Source organism: Bos grunniens, chromosome 15 (genome assembly GCF_055505025.1).
Source record: "Bos grunniens cultivar Pamir isolate PY7600 chromosome 15, Bosgru_T2T1.0, whole genome shotgun sequence".
Lineage (NCBI taxonomy): Eukaryota > Metazoa > Chordata > Mammalia > Artiodactyla > Bovidae > Bos > Bos grunniens.
This window is the reverse complement of record NC_141179.1, coordinates 54,972,768-54,996,204: the sequence shown is the minus strand read 5'-3', so window position 1 is coordinate 54,996,204 and position 23,437 is coordinate 54,972,768. Positions and strand designations below refer to the sequence as shown.

Genomic DNA, 23,437 nt, shown 5'->3' with positions numbered 1-23,437 from the left:
AAATCCCAGCAGTGAGGGGGTGGGAAAGACCTCACACGCTCCCACCGCCTGCAAAGGGGGAATGGATCTCAGACAAAGCAGGGTCCCAGGCAGGATTTTGCAGAACACCAGAGAAGCCTGCAAAAGAACATGCTTACATTCACTGGATACCTACTGTGCATCAGGCACTCAGGGTAGTCTAGCGAACACCTAGGGACGGTTCTGCAAGCTGGTGTTAATATCCCACTTCACATGTTTGTAGACTGGCTCTGAGAGGGCTGGGGTCCAGGGTCACCCACAACAGACCATGAAGCTAGGTAGGGACTCTTCCCTTATGCAACTCAGCCAGGTCAGACTCCCAGGCCACAGCCGGCCAGCTTTAGGCCCCCTTCCTTATCTCCTCTTTTCACCACGCTTCCTCTTCCGGGGCAGTCACCACAGCCACCTCGGGTCCCCCGCCCACCCCCATCAGTTCCCCACCGCTGACACTGCCTGCTCCAGCCCCCTCCGCCCCTTCTTCCTGTCCCTGTGGTGTGGTAGGGTGTTCTCACTCCAGAAGGGCGGGGAGGTGGGGTGCGGGTAGGGTGGGGCGTAGGGCGAACGCCACCGCAGGCACCCTGTTTCCCACCGACCCCCCACCCTACCCGGGGAGCCGCCCGGAGCTCCGCCCTGGGGTTGCAGGCGCACCTTCGGCGTCCACGCCCCCGCACACGCAAAGGCTGCCCCCCACCCGCCCCCGGCGTGCGCAGGGAAGCGCGCCTGCACACACGCACACTGCACAAAGACGAGCACCCCACTCCAGCCAGGCAAACGCACCTCACTCGGCAGCGCACACAGCGGTGCACACGCACCCGCACCCTCGCGTTCACACACGCGCACGTATACCCGTCCAGCGTGCGCCCTCACGTACACACACACACACGCGGGGCAGCACCCGTGTGGACCTTGAATGCCGACCTCCGGGCCCTGACGCGCCTGAGCCCTGCCCAGCGGCTGGCTGGGCGGCGCGCACACACGCGCACACCGGCCCCGCGGGCCCTCCCCGCTCGGGTGCTGGGCTCCCCGGCTCCCCGGCTCCCCGCCCCGGCCGCGGCGGGCGCTGTGCGGCGCGGCGGGACCGGGCGGGGGCGGCGGCCCGGAGCGCGGAGGAGGCGGAGCAGGAGCCGGGAACCGGCTGGCCCGCGCCCCTCCTGTCGGCCGGGGATTTTCCAGCCTGGGCGCTGACGCCGCGGACCTCCCCGCGGCCGCCTCGGACCATGGGCGACAAAGGGACGCGGTGAGTGCGGGCGGCGGCCGGTCTGGCGCGCGTGGGGGCGAGCCGGGCGAGGGCGGGGGTCCTAGTCCGTGTCCCGGCTGTGCGTGCGCAGCCACCCCGCCACCTCTGGCTCCGCGGCTCTCGGCTCTGCTCCACCCGAGGTCTCCCGTGTGGTCGCCGGCAGGGCTGGGGGCGCGGGGACCTGGCCGCGGAGACACACGCACACGCATTCATTCGCTGACACCCAGCACCGGCTACCCGGGCTCAGGGACGCAGGGGGCAGGCTGACACACAATGGCACACGCTCATGTGGATACACAGGCACACTCATCTATGAGCGCTCTGTTTTGGCACACACTGACATTCACTGCCACATGTCAGCACATCCAGTGACACTGTCACACACTCGCTGGTACACACTCATCAATACGTTCTTGCTGACACGTTCTTGTGTGGGGGGGGACACACAGGTCACACTCCAACACATACCAGTACTAACACACCTTCATGCTCATGTACACATGTTGACCTATCCTGATACATACACTTACACAAATGGTAACACTCTCACTGAGACACCCAACAGGAACACTTATGTTGGCATGTCTGTCACCAACAAAGTGTTCAAAAGACCACACTAGTGCTGACCCCCACAGACACACATCAGACTAATGCCCAGACAGACACCCCGGATCGCATGCCAACAGCCCATTGGGCCTCTGACACACTCCAGTCCCCACAAGTGAAGTGGAAACGCACACACCACACCGGGTGGGAGGCCCCCTGGAGCCTGGGAAAAATGCTTCCCTTCCAGGGCTTCCTTTCCCTCTGACCTCCCCAAGGGCTGCAGATCTCCTCCAGCAAGGGGGTGGGCAGAGGGGGCTGGGGTCTCCCTAGGAGCCTGCCCTGACGCAGAAAGGGAGAGGTCTGCCTCTGAAATGGGAAAGTGGGACAGAAAAGGGAGGGGGGCTGGGGCCCAGGACAAGCCCCTGTCAGGCAGGCATCTTTGGCACCCTCCATCCGCCCTTTCGCTCCACCAGTTCCCTTCAGTTCAGATAGAAGCTTCTCCCGTATCTCCTCTTACGCTTTCGGCATGAGCCCTCTTATTCATTCTTTTCCTCCTTTACCCTCTTCTGTCTTTGTACCTCACTTCTCCCCAGTCTCTTCTTCGTCTATGCCCTGCCTTACTCTCTCCTGACTTCCAATAACTATTTACAGAACACCTGGTGTGTGTGAGGCATAATGTGGGGCCAAAGGTGTGCAAGACCCACTCCTTCCCCACGGAGCTCGTAGACCAGAGAGGAAGGGCCCCCGTGGCCATCATGTTTCGGGACCACTGACAAAGCAGTGTAACACTCACTGCCATCTGACACTCACTCTCAACAACCTGAGAAAAGTCGTGCAGAGATTAGCTCCATTTTCCAGAAGAAGAAACCGGGGCTCAGAGATAACTTGTGCTCTGAAGGTTTAAAAACTGCCTCCTGCTGGCTTTGCGAGGAGGTTAACTTTGCTCTTCCTGTTTTCCCGAGGGGGAACCAGAGCTTAGAGAGGTTACCCTGACTTGCTTAAGGTCAAGAGGGGCCAGAGGCTGGAGTCTGCTTGATCCGTTTCTCTGGAGGTCACTGTTGGGCACTGTCAAGCCCCTCATGGACCCTGGTTTGAGGTCTGGGGGGGATGAATGGCTCTGTGGGTGGAGGCCCAGCTGGTGGTGGAGGCTGCAGAAGATGCCGAGGCATCTGCATTCACCTTGATGGCTAGCTCCCGTTGCAGTCGGCTGACCCGGGACCCAGGTCTGTGTCCTCAGAGGAACATGTGTGAGTCTCTTCCACCATGTCCAGGTACCCCAGTGACAGGATCTTCCTGATCATGGAGGTGGGACTTTTCTCCCTGCAGGGAGCCAGAAGCCCTTCCCCCTCCCCGTCGTCCCTCTTGTGCTGCTTCGCCATCAGGGTGACTCAGCCCCTCCTGGGCCTTGGTTAGCCTCACTGTGACTGGGGGGAAGTGTCGTTGCTCTCCTGCTGGCATAGGTTGTCAGCAGGATGGGCACCTGTTGGAGACCCTATCTCTGGAGCTAGGTATTTTCCATGACTTCCCTGCTGTGTCTCTAAGTCACTGGGAGCTTGAGGACCTTAGCTTTCCCACCTGTAAATCATAGCTATCCATACCTAACATTTTCAGGACCCTCCCTGTGTTTTCTGAATACACCTGGCAGGGGAGGAAGTGCTGCTGGAAGCCTGGTGCCTAGACCTGGCTGTAGTCCATGGGATGGTAGCCCCATTCTCTCTCCCAGGCTCCTCTGTAGTCCCAGGAGGCCTCCCTCTCCCTTCCAGACAGATTTCCTGAGTAATTTGGACGCGAAAGACACAATCAATAATAGGCCATGCCTTGCCTTTTCTGTAAAGCATGGGATTCTACTTTATCTCTGACTTAGACGAGGAGACGGCAAATGTCTAATACCCTAAGGATCAGGAGTTGTGCAGCCATCCTGCATCTGGATTTGCCACCCCCATATGAAAGTGACAACGGGAATGAGTCAGAAACAGTCACTGGGCCTGAGGAAGTTCCAGGGTCAGGGGGGAAAGAGGGTAGGAGAGAATATCTGGATATGATAAATTACAGGTAGTGTGATGACTCTTCTAACAAGCGCTCACGGAGCGATCAGACAGCCATTCTGCAAATGTTGACTGAGTGCTGGGGCTGGTGGTTCAGGGATGAATGGCTCTACTCGGTTTCCAAAAGACTGAGAGCAGAGCGAGGGATTATCCTGCAGGGTGACATGTGCTGAGGCCAAAGGAGGAGTCCCCAACACAGTTTTGGCAGGGGGCATGGTGAGGGATGCTTTCCTGAGAAGGAGATGGCATTGGAGCAAGAAGGTGGGGCTGGGGACGTCATTCCTGACGTGGGGTGAGGAATGTGACAAGGTTTAGAGACATGAGGCAACACGTGCCGCCTACGGGTTGGGCTGGGGTGACGAGAGTGAGCACAGGCTGGTTATCAACAGCCTGGGATGTCAAGCTAAGGAGAGGTTTTCTCCTGAAGTCCCCAGTGACTCAGAGAGGAGTGTGGGGAGGGCGGGGATGGGAGCAGATTTGTGTTGCAGAAGGATGCCTTTGGCAGTGGCAAGGTGCCTTTGGCCACCTGATGTGAAGAACTGACTTATTGGAAAAGACCCTGATTCTGGGAAAGATTGAAGGGAGGAGAAGGGATGACAGAGGGCGAGATGGTTGGATGGCATCACTGACTCAATGGACATGAGTTTGAGCAAGCCCTGGGAGTTGGTGATGGACAGGGAAGCCTGGTGTGCTGTAGTCCATGGGGTCGCAAAGAGTCAGACACGACTGAGCGACTGAACTGAACTGAAAGTGGGGCAGGCCTGGATGCAGGGAGCCCAGTGGGGAGGCTGAGGAGGAGCCTGGGAGAAAGTGAGATTTGAATTAAGGCTGTGGCAAGCATGGAACTGAGAAAGATGAACAAGGAGGTAGAGTCTATTAGCCCTACTCGTCCGGTGCCAGACATGTGCCAGATTTACATGCATGATCTCATGGTCCTCCCTCTGATTCTATTAGTGCGAGGACTGTTTCCATTTTCTACACCAGGAAACAGACTAGGAGAGATTAAGTAATTTGTGCACTGCCATTCATTCAATGAGCTTTTGAACCCAGGCCTATCTGCCGTGCTGCTCTATGCTTTCACCCAGAAGGAGGGGATTGTCTGACTCACAGGTGACCTCCCCTACCTTGCTGGCAGCCCCATTCTCAAGTCGAGCATCCCTTCTGTTTCTTCCTATTCCTACCAACTCAACTGACAATGTAAAGGATCAAAGTTAGACAATAAGAAGGACTTCCCGAGAGACAATGGGATGGAGCGACATTTCCTTTTCTACAGATGTTTATGAACTCTTCTTTTTTGGCAAGGAAGGAGGGTGGGTGTGATGGGGACACGTAATCACCAGCTCTCTGTGAAACTTGGCTGTGGTCTCGGTGGTTAAGCTCTGTGTGACCCATCTTGGCTGGAACATGGGGGAAGTCCTGTGGCTTTGGCCAGGGTCACTTATGGGACTGCCGGGAGTGGAAGCATTGAGCCTGACCCATCGTCTCTGATCCCTGGCTCTAGGCTGGCCTCTGGGCTTCAGACCTCTCCACAGCTGTGTTCCTTCTGAGCTTGGGCCTCCTTCCCCAGGGTTGAAGCCTCCCATTGGCATGGGTTCAGGGGTCCTGAGTTGTGGGTGTGCCATACACTGGGGATTCAGCAGTGGAAGAATAACAGGCCAGGAGTCAGCACACCCTGAGTGGCCTCTGGCCTCTGCCAGGCCATCCTCCGCAGTGACCATGCTGGCCATCTAATGAGACCTGCAATGGGTGGCAGCTTGACGGGGAGCCAGGCTGGAAGTTGAGGAAGATATTGGGGGTCTTCTGCGTAGATGGGTCCAGATCTCAGGGTAGGGATGGACATGGGAGGCAAGCATTATGAGAGTCTTCAGTTTAGAGATGGTATTTGACTTGGCGATTATGGATGACATGGCACAGGGAGAAGGATATAGAGTTTGAAGAGATGGTGGCTGGGGGCATTTGAGGCTTTGGAGAGCACGTGTGCATAAGGGTGGAGGGAGGAGAAGGGAAAGAACAGGGGAGGCGGTGTCCTGGGAGCCACAGGGCAGGGAAGGACCAGCAGAGGATGGAACTGGGAAAGACCCCTGGCATTTAGGCAGAAGGCAGTGGCTGGTACCTTGTTGAGAGGGGTTTTGATGGAGCCATGAGGGCAGAGCTGGGCCACAATGGGCAGAGGAGAGTAGGGAAGGACCTTGTTTTTCTCTGCTTGGAGCTGGTAGGGAGCCTCTTGGAAGAAGGGTGTGAGGCCCTGGGTCAGGGGCACTGGGGGCTCTGGGTGTGGGGACCTGGGGGGTGAGGCTCAGCTGAGGACTGGGAGGGATGCTGCAGAGGTGTGAGATGGTCACAGCGGGGAATGTCTGTGCTGGCTCCTGAGAGAGGGGCCGCGCTGAGTTGGGCAAAGGGTCTTGAGAAAGACTTCCTGGGAGAAGGTGCCCCCTGAACTGGGTCCTGGGGCATGTGGAAGGCTTAGGTATTCTGGACAAAAGGAAGCGCCTAGGTCCACGTGAGGAGTGAGGCAGCGGCCATGGCGAGTGGGCTCTGGGTGCTGAAGTGAGTAGGTTTCAAGGCACTTTCTACTCAGGTTTTCATACCTCACATGTCTTTGTTACCCAGTTGGTGAGCTCCTTGTGATTTGGGGCTATTTCTGTTTCCTGTTGGCTCATCCATTGTCCAGCTCTGGATCTGGTTCATAGGAGATGCCTGGCAGGGATGTGTTGGCTGGACTGAATTACTTCCTCCCTTCTTGCCTCTACTGTCAGCCCAGGGGCTCCCTAGGTCTTTCCCATTAGGGAATGCTGAAGATGGAAGCCGTATTTCCCAGATGAGACCTGGTGCTGGGGGATCGCCTCCATCAGATTGAGAAGTCCTGAAGGAGAAGAGTACCACTCCTATCAGAATGGGCTTCCTGCAAGTGAAGCCTGGTTCTCCCACATTGGACAGGCTTCTGCAGGTGGGAGCCCTGACTCCAACATCAGGCAGGGGACTTCTGGGGGTGGGACATGTCTTCAGGATGAGCCCTGCTGGGGTTAGAACAGGGACCCTGATGGGTCCTGAGCATCGTCCGTCCCTCCTATGTGCAGGATGGGTCCTACCCTGGGGGTGGCTTGAGTACTAGTAGGGGGATACAGAACAGAGGGGGTGGGACAAGACAGGGCGGCTGCTTTAGAGAGGGGAACAAAGGACACTGTTGTCCCAGCCCCCTCCCCCCTCCCTCCCAAGGGGCCCTGGCAGGGCCATCTCTCTGGAGACGCACCCCCCCTTCCTGGGCCTGGCCCCGTCTTTAGTCCCACTTAAGAGGAACTGCTTGTTCCTTCCCAAGAGACCCAGTGCCAGATGAGGCCCCCGGGGAGGCCCGGCCCCAGGGATCAGACCAGACAGGTCCTGGATTTCTGTGTGACTGAATTCACCACAGCCCGGGAGTCGCTTTTCCTCTGCCTGGGGCTGGGTCTGGCCTGGCTGAGACCATAGCCAGTGGGTCCTCATGTAACTGGAGAGGGATCTGGAGCGGGGGTGGGGGTGGGGGTGTTGGGGTCCGTGTCAGGGCAGCAGGAGGCAGGACTCCTTACTCAAGGTCTGAGTGCTTCGGTGGCCATGCTGGCTCCAGCCTTTCTCCAGGTGCGCTCAGAGGCCCAGAAGGTGAATGAATGTGGCCCCACACGAGGCAGGTGCTCCCTTCATCCTGGCCCTGAGCCTCTGGTCCCCAACTGGTCATCCTCGTTGTTTTGCAGCCTCACCCCCTTCCCTCCCAGCCGTTGTAATCAGTGGGCGTGGATGATTTTTGGCAGAGGACCACAGAAGGGGTGGGGAGTGGACTGCTAGGCTGTGCTGTCCCAGGAGGCTCAGAGATTCGCTCTAATGCTTTCTCAGTGCTGTGTGACCTTGGGCACAACATTCACCCTCTCTGAAACTTGGTGTCCCTATGGAAGTCAGATCAGCCAGAGGACGTGAAGCTCTTCTCCTGGAGTCAGTGTTTCCTGTGTGCTGGTAGTGGGTTTGGGGGTGACCTTCCTTCTGGAGGGCAGAAATGGGGGACTGGGCGGTTCAGGCCTCTGCCACACAGCAGTAGGACTGAGATCACTGGGGAGCTGGGCCTAGATGGCTGTGGGTTGCGTTCTTCCCTGTGGGACCAGGTTGTTGCCTCAGCAGCCTCCCACCGCTCAAAGCACCTGCAGGAACTGGCAGGCAGGCAGGTCCTAGGACACTTCATTTTCTCTGCCCAGGCCATGCCCTCCTCAGGTGCCTACAGCCTCCTCTGTGATCTGATTAGCATATATTAAAGGCTGATTAGCATAGTGGTTAGGCTCTAGGAAGAACCAGATTTCCTGGTTTCAAATGCCAGCTTGCCACTTCCCAGCCTGGCAACCTCTGGTGACTATTTAACCCCTTCTCTGCGGAAACTCCCTCAGTTGTAAAATGGGGTAGCAGTGGTGTTTGCCTTATAGGTTGTCTTAAGGATTAAATGAGTTAAAATAGGTACAGCTAGGAGATAAGCCCCTGGCACAAGTGCAGTGTTGCATGAGGTTGGTTCACAATGCCCTTCCTGTCCTTCAAAGCCTGGATCACTCATGGATCACTCATGGCCTCCTCCTTTAGGAAGCCCTCACTGATCTCCAAGTGCCTTGTGACTCTTTTTTTTAACTGTATATTCATTCTCTCTCTCTTTCTTTTGGCACTCACGCCTCTGTGTCTTTGTAGGTCCTGGTTATTTGCACACTCATGATGCCCTTTGTGTGAGACCAAGGGCACTTGGCCCGAGTCTGTTGTCCCTTTGCACCTGTGTAGACCTGGAGCTCCGTAAATATTTGTTCAGTGAAGGAGGCTAATGTAGGTGTTCCACTGAGAAAAGATACATTTGGGGAGGGCATTGTGGTGGGTGAGGACAGAAAGACACCATTGCTGATTCTGAAATGTCTAATGATGGCCCAGAGTCACAGGCATTCGATTGTTCTCTGTAATCCAAAGGACGGAAGGCACAGGATGATGGCTTTACCTTCGCTAGGAGAATGTGTGTTCAGGCAACCTGGCGAGGGGGTCGGTGGCTCATTCCAACCTCTGTGCCTTTGTTCCTGCTGCTCCCACCATCAAGAATGTTATCCTTTCTTCTCTCTGCTTGTCCAAATTCTACTTCCTCAACACGTGCCCAGCCATCACTTCCTGGCCTGTTGGAGAGGGTGGGCTCTGTTCACCACACCCATCCTCAGACATTGATGGAGCCTCTCCTGGGTCTGGGTAGTATTCACCCTTTAGGAATCTGGCTATAGTATGTCCAGTGTGGTTTGACCTGACATGAGGAGGGGACCATGGCTTCCGATGACCCGGCGGTGGTCAAGGAGCTCTTTATGCACCTGGAGAGCCCTCCTTTGGCCTGCTGGCAGAGCACAGTTCTCCCCCACGGCTTCCCACTGGGCAAGTACTCAGAACCCACCTAATTACTGAGGACAGAGTTCTGGGCACCGGATCCAGCAGGCTGCGGTCATAATCAGCTAATTAAACCACCCGAACACTGCTTCTCGGTCCAGCAGACAGGAGAAAGAGGGGTGGTGAAGAGTCGTGGGAAGGAGAGGGATGCTCCACTCCGGGAGAGTTCAAACACCAGGCCTGCTGAGCCGAGCTGGGAAAGGAAGCAGGAAATGGGGAGAGAGGGTGGGGGGCAGGCAGGGAGAGGGACAGCCAGATGAGAGAGGGTGCTATCTGGGGGCCACACTCGAATGAGATGAATCAGAGCAGCCATCTGGTCTGGGAGGCAGGGATCCCACTTGGTCACTGTCGCTGTGACATCGTGGACAAACTGCTTTTCCTCTTTGGACCTCAGTTTCTCTGTGTGTCAAGCAGCGAAAGGGTTGGCCTGGAAGGTCCCTGGAACCCTTTGATTCGGTTCAACAGCTTGCAGGGGAGGAGGCGTCAACAGCAGACTGTGTTTCTGCCCAGTAGCCTGGTCTCTTGCAGCCCTGTCTTCTGAAAGGGGCGGGTGCTGCTTGGGACTAACCCAGCCTGAGACTGAGTCTCTGTAGGTTAATCACGAGGGAAGGGCGTAGATGGCATTGGGCAAGTCCTCGGCCTCTGTCGTGCCTTTGTCCCTGCTCTGTCCTCCTGACGTCCTGTGGCTCCCAAATTAGTGTCCTCAGCGAGTGACCGTTTAAGGTTGTGCAGTATCCTTTCCAACAGTCCAGAAATTTCCTAAGAAGCACCCTACAAGTGTAGGAATGGGCTTCCCTGAAGGTAAAGCCACAGGTTTGGAGTATGGATCTCAGAATCACAGAGACTTGGCTTTGTTGTCTAGCAGTATTGCTCCCTGACCTTTGGTGAGGGTCTTAAACTCTCTGGGTGTCAGTTTTCTCATTTATGAAATAAGGATAATATCCTCTATTGCAAGTAGTTGCTATGGGCAGAGAGGGTAGGGATTTGATAAAAGTCATTGTGACTCTTAACACTGGCAGTGGACTCAAGCTTTTCTTTCTGCCTCCTGTCTCCTGCATCCCCTCCCCCTTCCTGTCCTGCCCAGGACTGTGTGCTCTGCTGGGTGTGCGGGGGTGGGGGGCTGTGCTGGGCAGGAGGAGAAGGTCAGATGATGGCTGGAAAGGGAAGTGAGATTGCCCAAGGGAGGGGAGGGTGGAGCAGTTGGTGCTGGGGCAGACGGGGCCCCCCTCCCTTTTGGCCCTTCACTTATGGTGGGTTCTCTACGGGGAAGTGGGGAGAGCTTGGGGGGTCAGGAAGCTGGGGGCAGGGGAGGGCGTCACGGAGGGTCCCAGGCTTCTCTCCTTTATCCCCACCCCCAGGGGCTGGGTGTAGAGCCAAGGCCCTGATTTTCTGCCAGAGAAGCCAGCAGACCTCTGTTTCACACACTCAGACAACAGCCCTTCCTGGTTCTCAGCCCCTAGCGGGAGGTGTCTGCTTGAAGCCGGGGCACTTGGAAGGCAGTGCCTGCCTCGGAGGTCTGTGAGGTCTGGAGGAGAGGCAGCAAAGGAGGGGACCAAAGCCGCCTCGGCCTCCCCACGTCCCTCCCCGCGCCCCTCCCCGCAGTGCTGAGCTGTGACAAGCCAGGGCCTCTGACTCCAAGGAAGCTGGTTACATAACTCAGCCGGACTCCCTGCTTCCTTCTTCCATTCTCCCCAGAGAGGTCTCGGGAGGTGCTGTTTTGCCGCTTTGCTTTGATTCCCAGGCCCAAGAGGTCATTGAGACCGTGCCCCTGCCGAGGGCAGTGATAGGCGCTGCCCACACCATCTCAGGAGGAGAGCTGCGTGCGCTGCCCTGCTGCAGGCACCAGCTCAGCTCTGCACGCTGCCCCCCTTCCCATGCTCCTGGGGGCAGAGCTGCAAAGGGGAGAAGCCTCATTAGAGGAAACAGGCTGTGTCCTGAGATAATTTGCCTGCAAAGTGGCCCGGAGGGAAGCTGACCTCTCTGCAGCTAGAGGAACAGATAATCAGCATTTTCCAGTTTGTTCAACTCAGTTCCACAAACATTTCCCCAGTACTTGCCGGGTGCCAGGCCCAGACCTCCACTCAAGGCATGTTCCCGAAGCCATCTGCCCATCCACCCTGTCCCTGGCCCCGCCGTGGCGTGTCTCTCCCAGTGGGCAGCTGTCTTAAGAGGCGGCTCTGCTCCCATCTTCCTGCTAAGACCATGCCCTTTCTCGCAGACTGGGGCCTGGCTGTCCTGGGTTCTGGGGTGTCAGGGGCCTCATGACAGGAAGCATGGGGATTCCTCTGGGCTAAGCTTTTTTACGGTTGGTTTATGCCCTTGGTTTATGTTCCCAGTCAGCGCCCCCCTCCCCCAACCCTGCCTGTGGACGGATACCTCTGTCCTCACCTGCCTAACCACAGGCCCCGGGCTGGGCCTTGAGGTATGAGGAGGAAACAGACAAGTCTCCACCCTCTTATCACTGGGGAAGAGGGAAGAGATCACACCAGAATGCTGTCAGAAGTGGGGTGATGGGAATTCGTTTATACCAGGCGCAGAGCAAGCCCATTCATTTATAACCCGGGCAGAGCAAGGCCGGTGGATAAGGGTTAAAGGCAGCTGCGCAGAAACGGGGAGGTCATGGCAGCAAGCTTAGGAAGGTGAGTTTGACTTGAACCAGAAGTGACGCTTGTCTTGGCGGTGCCTGTGACTGATGTTCTCAGTGGGGACTGACTTCCTTCATCAGATACTTGGGCATCCACTATGCGCCAGGCACCCGAGTCAGACACTCTCTTCCTCTGGTGTCAGTAAGGGGTGTGGTGGGACTGCTAGAGGACACAAAATCTAGGGTGAAAAGTGAAAGTTCTGCCACGTGACATCAGAGTGAGTGTTCGGGCCTGAGGAGAAGAAATGGGGCAGGTGTAAGAGGAGACACCAGGCTCAGCAAGCCCTCCATGGAAACCAGGGGTTGCCTGGGTCTCCCCTGGTGGTGGGCGGGGGTTGGGGGGGCAAAGGCTTCACTCCAGCTGAGAAGACCCTGCAGAGGTCTGATGACTGTTCCCAGAGGAGTGATGAACGTGAAAGAGCAGAGAAACCATGTCTTATGAGAAACAGCTCTACCCTTGGGGGTCATAGAGTGGGGGTGGGGCACATGCCTGCAGCTCTAAGGGCTGTATCTGGGAACACGGAGGCCAAGTCGTGGCGGTAGAGAGAGGAAGCTCTTGGGGTTCTCACCTTCCCTCCATATCAGTAGTTTTGTGTCCGTGTGCTGAGTTTTTCTGCCTCTGGGCATAAAGTTTCCATCCTTTCTGTATCTATGCTAATGAAAGCACCCAGCACATTAGGAGGTTGATTTTATTATGGGTCTCTATAGCTCCAGGGCAGTGGAAGAAACCTGGAAGCATTTTTAAACTCGGTAAGGAGAACTTTCTTTTTTTGAAACAGATTTTAATGTCCTAAAAATGACAGAGATGATCACACGGCATAATGGAATGGTTAATATGCACATTTTCATTTCTTATATTATTTAGAGTGTTCACTTTGGCAGCAGCGACTCCCTATGCATACCTGAAACATCTCAGCCATCTCTGACGCTCACAACTTTGCAGAGTCAACTTTGCCAAGAAAATTAATAATAAATAAAGCTTTTTAGTAGAACTTTCGAACAAAGAGCCATAACCCAGTCCTAAACTGAGCCCTGGCACAGATGAGTTTTCATCGGATTGTAGAGGTGGGGTGGTGGTGGGGAAGGTTCTGAACTCCATGGAGAAGAGAAACCCTCTCCTAACCGTCAGGGCACTCAGCCTGATGGTGATGGATAGATACATGGTTCCATCACCAAAGTGCTTTTCTTCTCCCCATTCCACAGCCACCAGCTCAGTCCAACCCCCACATCTGGCATGGACTGTTGCAGTGGTCTTCTGCTTAGTCTAAACCCCTCAAACCCTCCTCTCATTCTGAAATTCGCATCTGACCCTGTCCTTCCCCAGCTTAAAAACCAGTCAGAGACTTCCATGGTGGTTCAGTGGTTAAGATTTCCATGCTCCCAATGCAGGGGGCGCAGGTTTGATTCCCAGTCAGGGAAGATCCTGCATGCTGCGTGGCATGCCCAAAGAAAACACTGACCTGTTTCCTCTGTTTCCTGTGAGAAGGTTGTATTCTTCCAGTGGCACTGGAGGCCTTTTCCTCTCAGGCTCCTATCCCGATTCTCCCCACCACACAGCTAACATTCTGGCTACACTGACTTTTTGGGATCTTCCCCCACAGCCTTTGTACTTTCTACACATATGTGTCTGTCCAAGCCAGTCTCTTTGTTTGGAATGCATTCCTCTCCTGCCTGGTGAAATCTCCCTTGTATTTTAAGGTTGAACCTGAGCTCAGTGCAGTTCGGCTAAATACAATGCAGTTGAGCTGCATTGAGTACCTGCTGTGTGCTTGGACATGACACCTTCCCTTGGCTCTGTGTTCACTGCCCAGGCAGAGTCAGTGCTCTGCTCCATGCTCCCTTGGAGCCTTATAGGTTTCCAAGACGGAGCGTTGTGCTGTAATTGGCTACTGTCATGTCAGTTTCCAGTGCTAGAGGGCAGGCATGTGTCTGGTACCTAGTGGACCTCCAGTTCCTGATGTGGGTGAGGCCAACCTGGGTAAGGTCTGGGTTTGCAGAAGTGCATTGAAACGGAGTACAAGCAGCACTTACACACACACCCACACTCACACACACACACCCACACCTGTTATACTCAAATAAATGGGGGCCAGAATTGGGTATTGGGTAAGGAGTGAGTCAAGGAAAATTCTCAGGAGGAAGTGAACCCTGGGCTGCTGACCTGAAGGAGAAGCACTCTTTCTTCTTCTCACTTCCCTCCTGAGCCTGACTGAAAGCAAACAGCTGAAACTGTCGAAAGGGAAACGCGTACATTTTCTAATAGGGGTTGGGATCTCCTAGCCTAGAGATAGGACAAGGCAATGGCACCCCACTCCAGTACTCTTGCCTGGAAATCCATGGATGGAGGAGCCTGGTAGGCTGCAGTCCATGGGGTCGCTAAGAGTTGGACATGACTGAGCGACTTCACTTTCACTTTTTACTTTCATGCACTGGAGAAGGAAATGGCAAGCCACTCCAGTATTCTTGCCTGGAGAATCCCAGGGACGGCAGGGCCTGGTGGGCTGCCATCTATGAGGTCGCACAGAGTCTGACGTGACTGAAGCGACTTAGCAGCAGCAGCAGCCTAGAGATGATTAAATAGGTGTATACCTCCTCCTCCCTTCCTTCCATATACATTTTCTGAACCTCAAGGAGATGCCAAGCACTAGGGCTATAAAAATTGATTAAATAAAACATGTCTTTGTATTTTTCTGTCTTAATGTTCATGTTGGAGCCTGTCCTTCCCTTTATCTGTCTTGTTGGAGTCCAAGTCTTGGCATGTCACTTATAGCTCTGGGACTTGAGGACTGGTCACATCATTTTTCTAAACCCTAGTTTTCCTATGCATGCGTGCGTGCAAAGTTGCCTTAGTTGTGTCTGACTCTTTGCAACCGCATGGACTGTAGCCTTCTAGGCTCCTCTGTCCATGGGATTCTCCAGACAAGAATACTGGAGTGGGTTGCCATGCTGTTCTCCAGGGGATCTTGCTGACCCAGGGATCAAACCTGTGTCTCCTGGGTCTCCTGCCCTGCAGGCATATTCTTTGCCGCTGAGCCAGCAGGGAAGCCCTTCCTATGCACACCATGGAGGAGATAACACATCCGGTAAGGTTGCACTTTGTAATGTGTATGAGGGGCTACACAAGTGCCTTTGACAGTGGTCCGTCTTGGAGTGAGCACTGCTCTCAGACCGCAGGCTTCCTGAGCACGGGGAGCGTGTCCAGTGTGTCCTCCCTGCCCAGCACAGGGCCAGGCACACAGTACATTAGAGTGATCAACTATCCCAGTTTCCCTGGTCGGTCTCAGTCCCACATCTAGGGAAAACTCTCAGTCCTGGGTGAGTGGAGACCATTAGTTGGTCACCCTATACCATGGTCTCCATAAGGGTTTGTAGAACAGATATACGGATGAATAAATCATGAGGGACAGAGTCAGGACTTGGAGAGCAGAAGCCTGCATTAAGTGGCTGGCTTGTGGTATGAGAAGTGGTCTTGTGAAGGGTCTAGAAGGCCCAGCAGGTAGAAGGTGGGAGGCGGCCACCGGGCCCTTTACTGCTCTGCAGGGAACACAGAGGCCCTGAGTCTGTAAGGCTGTTGCTTTCAAGTAGGTTTCAGGCTTCCAAGGCCCATGTGCTCTTCGTCAGACTCATCCAGGGAGAAGGCAGTCATTGAGGTCCACTTTCACTTGGCGGGTCTGTCACGAGCGCCTAGTCTCTCCTTTGCCTTTGAAGCTAGAGGCCTTGGCTCCTCCGCCTGCCATGTTTGGCCAGTCTGCCCACTGCCTTCTGAAATGTCCACTCCAGATGAAGTGGAGGCCTGGGCCCAGAGGTGGGAGAGCAGGGCTGCAGCCCCATTCGCTAGCTCAGGCCCAGAGAGAGTGGGGCCTCCGTTTCCCCACCTGTTCCTTGGGGAGGCAGCCCCTCCTGCCGGGGCGTTTGAGGGGCATCGCTTGTGGAAGTCTCTGTGGTGTGTCTAACACTATGTGCATGTGCTGGGCTGTGCTTAGATGCTTCAGTCGTGTCCGACTCGTCGCGACCCTATGGACTATAGCCCGCCAGGCTCCTCTGTCCATGCAGTTCTCCAGGCAAGGATACTGGAGTGGGTTGCCATGCCCTCCTCCACGGAACCTCTCTGACCCAGGGATCAAACTCGTGTCCCTTGTGTCTCCTGCATTGGCAGGTGGGTTCTTAACCACCTGGGGAGCCCAGTGTGTGCATAACTAGTGTTGTTGGTTGTCCACATCTATAAATGGGGACGATAAAACTTGCTCTGTATAACTCGCAGGACTGCCGTGTGGGCCCAGTGGGATGTAGGAGGTGGGAACACTTGTCAGCCATGTCATAGCCTTTAAATATTTGGGGAGGAGGGGGTCTCAGAAGAGCTGCTCCTGCTGGCCCTGGGGTTCCAGCTGCAGGTGGAGGCAGGCCCTTCCCACCAGGCGTAGAGGGACCCTCTGGGGTGTGCCTTGGCACTGCTGTCCGTGTGACCACACAAACCCCGTGCCAGGCCCTGTGCTCGGGTGGCTCTGCTTCTTCTGAAACCATGGCAAGAGAGAGAAGGCTAGACAGATGTGGCAGGGTTTAGTAGCAGCAGGACGCGGGACAAGAAGAAGGAATGTTCCGGAGCCTCGTCTGTCTGTTGGGCTGGAGGCAGGGCCTTTGTGAAGGCGGGTTGTGCTCAGATCGCCTCTGGGCCCTTCCTCCAGCCCAGAGGCGGATTCACCATGAGGCTGGTGCCGCTTCAACTTCAGGCCTTCACGCTCCAGGGCCGTTTCCAAGGCCCAGCAATGTGTCTACGGGCTCAGAGGGCTTGAGAAATGTGCACAAGGAAGAAGATATTTTTGTTTTTTATAAGAGAGCTTCCAAACTACATGAGCTTCAGTCCCTTTCAAGCCTGGATCTGCCCCTGCTCTGGCCACGAGTCCTTTGTGCCAGGAGGTTGGCGTCACGTCGCTGCACGTCCTCAGGGAGTTCTCATCCCACTGTGGACTTGGTCATCACTTAGAGCCCTCTCTGCTGAGGCAGGACCTGAAAGACATCTGGGAGAGCCAGTTCTGGGCCAGGCCAAGCTGGAGAAGGAGAAGGGGACAGCAGAGGATGAGATGGTTGGATAGCATCACCGACTCAATGGACATGAATTTGAGCAAACTCTGGGAGACAGTGGAGGACAGAGGAGCCTGGTGTGCTGCCGTCCACCCAGGCTTTGCGGAGAGTCGGACATGACTTAGCGCCTGAACAACAACAACAACAACAAGCTCATAGCTCTTGCTTGCTGTGTCAGTAACAGACTGGAAAGGTCTCTCTGCCCTCAACCTTACTCATCTGTGAAATGGGCATAGCTCCTACCAGAAAAGGCTGCGGAAAGGTTGTCATGGGAGCTCAGTAAATGTTGGCAGAAGCTGGATGGACATGATGCAGGGAGCCCACCCCTTCTGTTGGGATAGCGTTGCTAGCTGTCAGATTCACCTGCACTGTACGATGCGGGGCAGGGGGTGCTGGTCAGATGAGCTAAGAGCGGGGAAAGGGTTCATAATCTATGAACTACAGCTCTCTTTGTCAACTGAGTGGCCCTTTTGTGTGGGAGGTGCAGGGTGGAAGTCTGGACTGTCCTTTCCCACGGGTGGAGGGGTGGTGGTTGGTGGTGGTGAGGAGCCTAGCTGAGTTTGTGCCTGAGCAAAGCTGCCTGTGTGGGCTAACCTGACCTTTCTTGCTCAGAAAGGAAGGTAAGCCGGCAGGGTGCGTTGCTTCCCCCTGCAGATTTAGGGAAAGCTGGCTGAGTGGTGGTGGCATCCTGTCCCTTCCGACTTCCAACATCAGTGCCCCTTTCAGGGAGTGGGGGAGGGAGGAGCTCAGGCGGGAGCTATGAGGTAAGAACATGGGTTTTGGTGTCAGGTCAGGTTTCAGATCCCACCCTTACTGCGTGTTATGTCTGTGACCTTGAGACAGTTAGATATAATTTTTATGAACCTCAGTTTTTCTCATCTTCAAAATAGGGTTGATAAGGGAATTTCCTCACAGTCCGCTGGTTGGGGCTTGGCACTTGCATCCCTGGTCAGGGGAACTAAGATCCTGTAAGAGGCAAGCCATGATGCTTCCCCCTCCCTCTGCCCAAATGGACGTGATAATATCCTCCCCAACACCCCAGGGTTGCTGTAAGGCCTAAAGGAGATAATATAGGCTAAGCACAGTGCCTGGCACACAGTAGGTGCTCAGTATATGCCGATTGTCCCTCTCTTCTGCCCCGTGAACCTCATCATCCTGTCTCGCACTCCACCCTTTACCCTTTGGAGAGTGCCCTCAGTTGGGCTGCAAACTCCCTGGGGGCATCTGTTGTGTTTAGTTCATCCACCTTTATGCTCCAGCCCTGGCACAGCACCTTCAACGCACTTTGAATTGGTTGGCGAGAAGCTGCACTGGCCCCAAGAAAAGAGGACTAAGTTTTAACCCTAACTCAGTGCACACCCACTGTGCGCTCCTGCTGAGGCCTACTGTGTGGAATCTGCTCTGCAGAGCTTGAGCGGCTGCTTGTAACTTGCTGGAATCCTCTGCGCTGGCCGCTTTGTTTTCTTTTCTTCCAAGCACTTAGCACTCATGTAATCAAATCAGTCTTTGGTCAGCCTTTAAGATCCATCTCTCTCCACTGGAATGCAAGGGCCACAGGAGCTGTGTCCCCAGGTCCCATGCCTGGCACAGGGGACACGCATACGCTTTTGTTGGCTGTCCTTTTCTTTCCCTTCTCTGAGCTCAGGCTTGGTATCCCTCCCAGCCCAACCCCTTTCCAGCTGGGGCAAGTCTTCCTGCTTCTTTCAGATTCAATTTCCTCATCTCTAATGTGGGCATAATGGTGGTCCCAGATAATCAAGTGATCAGCTGGGCCTGGAGCAAGGTAAGGACTCCATCACATCAGCTCCTATTTTTAAAATGATCTCCAAGGGTCCTCGCATTTCTGACCTTCAGTGATCTTACCGCCTCTGTCTGGGAGGTGACTGGGGAGAACATTCCATTCCTCGCAGACCCTCTGCACTGGTCTCACAATGGATTTGGAATTCTGTGCAAACTGTTTATGTTTCCCCAGCAGAGTTTATTACCCAACTGGGCCTTCTGCAATTAATTACGAGCCGAGCAAATAACTTGTCCCTGGGAGGCTGGGCTTGGCATAAACATTTACATCCAGCCAGGGGCCAGCCCAGGGGCTAGGCTCCTTCTTCAGACTCAGGAGCACAGAACGGTTAGAGGATTAGGGTTGGGACGGCTGGGATGGGGTAGGGGGTGGGGCCAAAGAGAAACAGCTTTCCTTCAACAACTTTTCCTGGGCCCCCATCTTAGCCTTTCAGGTGCTGGGCCTCTGCCTTCTCTTTTAATCTTCCTCAGTACCCCACAAGTAGAGTCCCTGTTTGCAGATGAAGAAATATGGAAGAAATTGAGGCTCATGTAAATTAAGGGATTTGACCAAGGACACACAGCGTGCAGGAGGGGCAGGATCTGAGGGTTCCCACAGCAGCTGTGAAGAGCAATAGACTAGAGACGAGAGGACAAACAGTGGGAACTCACTAAGGGAGTGAACATTCATCTGATCATTGGTCATTCATTCATCGTGTATGTGTCGGCCCCTGTCGCACGTGAAGGGGGCGTGAGGAGGCGGTGGTGACTCTTAGTGACTGGGCTGAGACTGTTAGTCCCCAGTGAATGCTGGAAACTCCCTCAGGATGTCCATTAACAGACCAGCTTTGGCTGAAGGAGGTTTCTTGGAGGGCTAGGAAGGGGGCGGCCTCTCTGAGTCTCTAGTGGTCATAACCGCCTCATCTTATGCCAAGAGATGGCTCCAATGTAAGTAGGCTCTAAGGTCAGCCTCCTTATCCCAACCTGGAATGTGGAATCCCAGAACCTTGGCCCCCTGCCTTTGGGCTGAGAAACCTCAGAAAAGGTTTATCTCCAGGAATAGCAGGGTCCCTCTTTTATGTCTGAGAGGGAAATGGCTGATTGGCAGGGGAAACCTTCCTTGCTCTCCTGATCCCCCGGCCCTGCCCCACGGAGGGACTGTGAGTACTGTGTTTTCTAAAGGCCCCTCTTCCAGCCCAGCAGTTCCTGCTCCCCTCCACAGCCCCACCATGCAGCTCTCTGGAGCCTTCCGCTGGGGGCCGTCTTCTGTCTTTGCAGAGAGGAGAGCTGAGACCAGGGAGGAAAAGGTACCTGTTCTGGATATGGTGTGCCTGGATCCTGGAACCCCTTGGCTTCAGGTCACGCTGGAGACTGGGGCCCAGGCTGAGCCATCCACTGCGTGTTGCCCGATCCTGGCCCAGAGCCTGGCGTGTGGTAACTGATGCCCAGGAAACATGTGACCTGGGGGAGAAGTGACCGGCTGATGGGACACGTAGGAAGGACACTGTGGTCTGGGAGGCAGGGGGCTTCAGTCCATGGCACTGTCTCTCCCAGGAATGGACCTTCTGGGAACCGAGGTGAGATGATAGTCCTCACCCTCAGGGCTGTGGTGAGGATCAAAAGGCAGCAAGTGACTATTCACAGTGGACAAAAAGTGGAAACCAGTGGCCCTAACGTTCATCAGTGTATGCGTGGGTAAACAAATTGAGGTCTGTTTATAGCATGGAGCATCATTCAGTCAAGAAAAGGAATGAAGTACTGATGCATGCTGCAACATGAACCTTAGAAACACTGTGTCACGTGAAAGAAGCCAGACACAAAGGTCACATACCGTGTGATTTCATTTATATGAAATGTCCAGAATGGATTCGTCCATAGACCCAGAAAGCCGGGGCTGGTTGCTGGGGCCTGGGAGGAGGGGCGGCTGGGAGAAGAAACCACTTGGGAGTGATGAGTTTTAGTGTGGAGGGATGGAAATGTTTTGGATCTGGAGTAGAGGTGGTAGTTCTGCACAGCGTTGTGACTGCAGTAAATACTGCTAATTGTTGACTTCAAGCTGGTAAATTTTGTTATGTGAATTTCACCTCAATAAATTATTGTTTTAATTGCTAATAATAAAAGCAGCATTGTGAGGAGGAGGCCCTGGAGATGAGATACGGGTGTTCGGGGGTGAGGCTGCTGGAGAAAGGATGGGTAGAGGGAGGGGCTGTGACAGGGAAAAGGTGTCCAGTGGGTGGCACTTTGGGAGCCTGATTAGGACCAAGGGTTCCAGAATAAGAATGGTTGGGGGCTAAGATGTGTCCTTGGGCTGGTTATTCAACCCCTCTTTGTTTCAGTCTCCCCTATCTGGAAAATGGGAATCATTAAGTTTTTATTATGGCAATCTAAATCTTTTATGATCAGTCCTGAATATTCATTGGAAGGACTGATGCTGAAGCTGAAGCTCCAATACTTTGGCCACTTGATGAGAGGAACTGACTCATTGGAAAAGACCCTGATGCTGGGAAAGATTGAAGGCAGGAGGAGAAGGGGACGACAGAGGATGAGATGGTTGGATGGCATCACTGACTTGATGGACATGAGTTTGAGCAAACTTTGGGAGTTGGTGATGGACAGGGAATCCTGGTGTGCTGCAGTCCATGGGATCGCAAAGAGTTGGACACGACTGAGCCACTGAACTGAACTGAAATCTTTTATGATGGAAAGCTTAACAGTTTTCTTGAGGATTAAACTAGTTAATATTTGTGAAATGCTTAGAATAGTGCTTGGCACAAAGTAAGATCTGCATAAGTGTTAGCTACATTTATTATGGCTCATTCACATTTTTATTTATTTGTTCATTTACTGAGCACCCCTGCTGAGCCAGGCCCCCGGGCTGCATTCTGGGGACACAGCTGTGAACGTGACTCAGGGTCAGCTCTGAGGAGCTCCCTCATGTCCAGCCGTGCCTGCAGCTTCAGCTGTTAATGAAAATTGTTTATCACTTCCCGCTTCTCTGGAGCTGCCTGAGCAGGCACTGTCTCCCCTGGGATCAGACAGGTCTCCTCCTGAAAACTCCCCCTGGGTTTGGGGGCTCACGCCTTGGACTTGGAGGGAGGGCTTTCCAGGGCCTCAGTTTCTCTACCTGTCAAGGAGGAGGGCAAGCTGGCCGTGCCCTGGGTTCCTCTCAGCCTCTTGTGGCCTCCAGACCTCTGAGTCACATAGTTCACCAGCCTGTGTTTGGGATGGGTCTAAGGTGTCACATCTGCTGAGATTTAATTTATAAAAAGTAGACAGTCTTTTTTTGGGCTGGCATCTGGGGCAGTAGGGGTTGGCAGGGAGTGGGGGTGGTCCTTCCTGAGCTCTAGCCTTCACGGACTGGGCTCCTACCCGCTTTTGGGTATGACCAGCCCCCATCAGTATTCCCCACCCCCCAGTAATCACTCAGGCAGAGTCTGACCACAGCTCTCCTAGACTCAAACCGTCTGATTCTTGCTGCCACCCTGTGGGCACCTCTTCTGTTGCCATCCATAGTCTATGGCACCTCCAGTCTATGGCACAGTCTTGGTACCTCCTTCCACCCCTTCCACTGACCTCTGCACGGTCATATGCCTTACCCCCTCACTGGGACAACCAACACACACACACACACACACACACAGAGTCACCTGGCCACTTGCACTCCCATTCACCCCCAGCAAAGTCTTGCTGAGTGCTTGTTCCCCTTTCTCATCCTCCAACACCTGGATCCACACCCGCCCATCCCTCGCTCTCTAGCCACCTGCCCTCCGCCCCCCATCCCAGCTTGGTCTCCACCGTTGGTTTCCCTTCCCAGATGCTTGTCACTGAGGTTGTCTCAGGGCAGAAGGGCAGAAAAGTCCTTCCAGGAAGGAGCTTGCTGTCTCAGTTTCCTTTTAAAAACAAAGCTATGTCTTGAGTAACATGAATTGGGCCTTCCAGAACTGCCCCCCTGGTGGTGGAAGGAGGTACCAAGCAGGCAGCTGAACAAGGAGAGGAGGGCAGGGGCAGAGTCAGGCCAAGCCAGGCTCTCTGGGTCTTGGAAAGCCCCGATGTATTCGTATTCCCCTTATTTCTCAAAGACACAGGCATCTCATTCTCATAGACACGGTTCCCGGCCCTGGAGAGCTCGGCACACTGTGATCAGGGAGGGTTTCTTTGCCAGAACATTCATTTTATTCAGCCCTTCGCTCATTCATCCGTCTTTGCTCTGTGCCAGGCCCTGTGCTGAACCCTGGGGACAGAGTGGGGTGGGACCTGGTTCCTGCCTGAGGGCCGATGAGAGAGTCTGCTTTGTACTCACCGGGATGCCTTGCCTCTGATATGTGCCATTCATTCATTCCCTCATTCAGCAAATGCTGGCTGAGTGCCTGCCACGTCCCTGGCACTGTTCTAACACTGGGACACCAGCATGACCAAAGCAGGTGACAATCCTTACCAGCCTCACCAGGCTGTCATCCTAGAGACGGGAATGACCAGAGTTTTGAGGGGTCATTTAAAAGAGCTGACATTTATTGTTCGGTAATTATTTTAAAAACACAAAATGCTTCACATTTGGACAAGAAGATAGCAATCATCCATAATCTCGTGACTTAGAACTTTACGAAACAGTTTTTTTTTGGTCTTTGCGATCCTTGCTATTATGTGTATATGTGTCCTCGTGTGCATGCACGTACCTGT

General features: G+C 54.4%; 1 protein-coding gene across 2 annotated transcripts in view; it reads left to right on the top strand.

Moving 5' to 3' along the window:
- The first annotated feature begins 710 nt into the window (after positions 1-710).
- The window catches only part of ARRB1 (arrestin beta 1), a 78,527-nt gene continuing 55,800 nt past the window's right edge, over positions 711-23,437 (top strand). Inside the window, exon 1 of one of the 2 annotated variants that reach the window (XM_086340858.1) lies at positions 711-1,255. In XM_086340858.1, coding sequence (XP_086196984.1) covers positions 1,236-1,255 — 20 coding nt within the window. In that variant the 5' untranslated portion in view covers positions 711-1,235. The remainder of the gene's footprint in view (positions 1,256-23,437) is intronic. The other variant, XM_086340859.1, reaches the window with a different exon arrangement.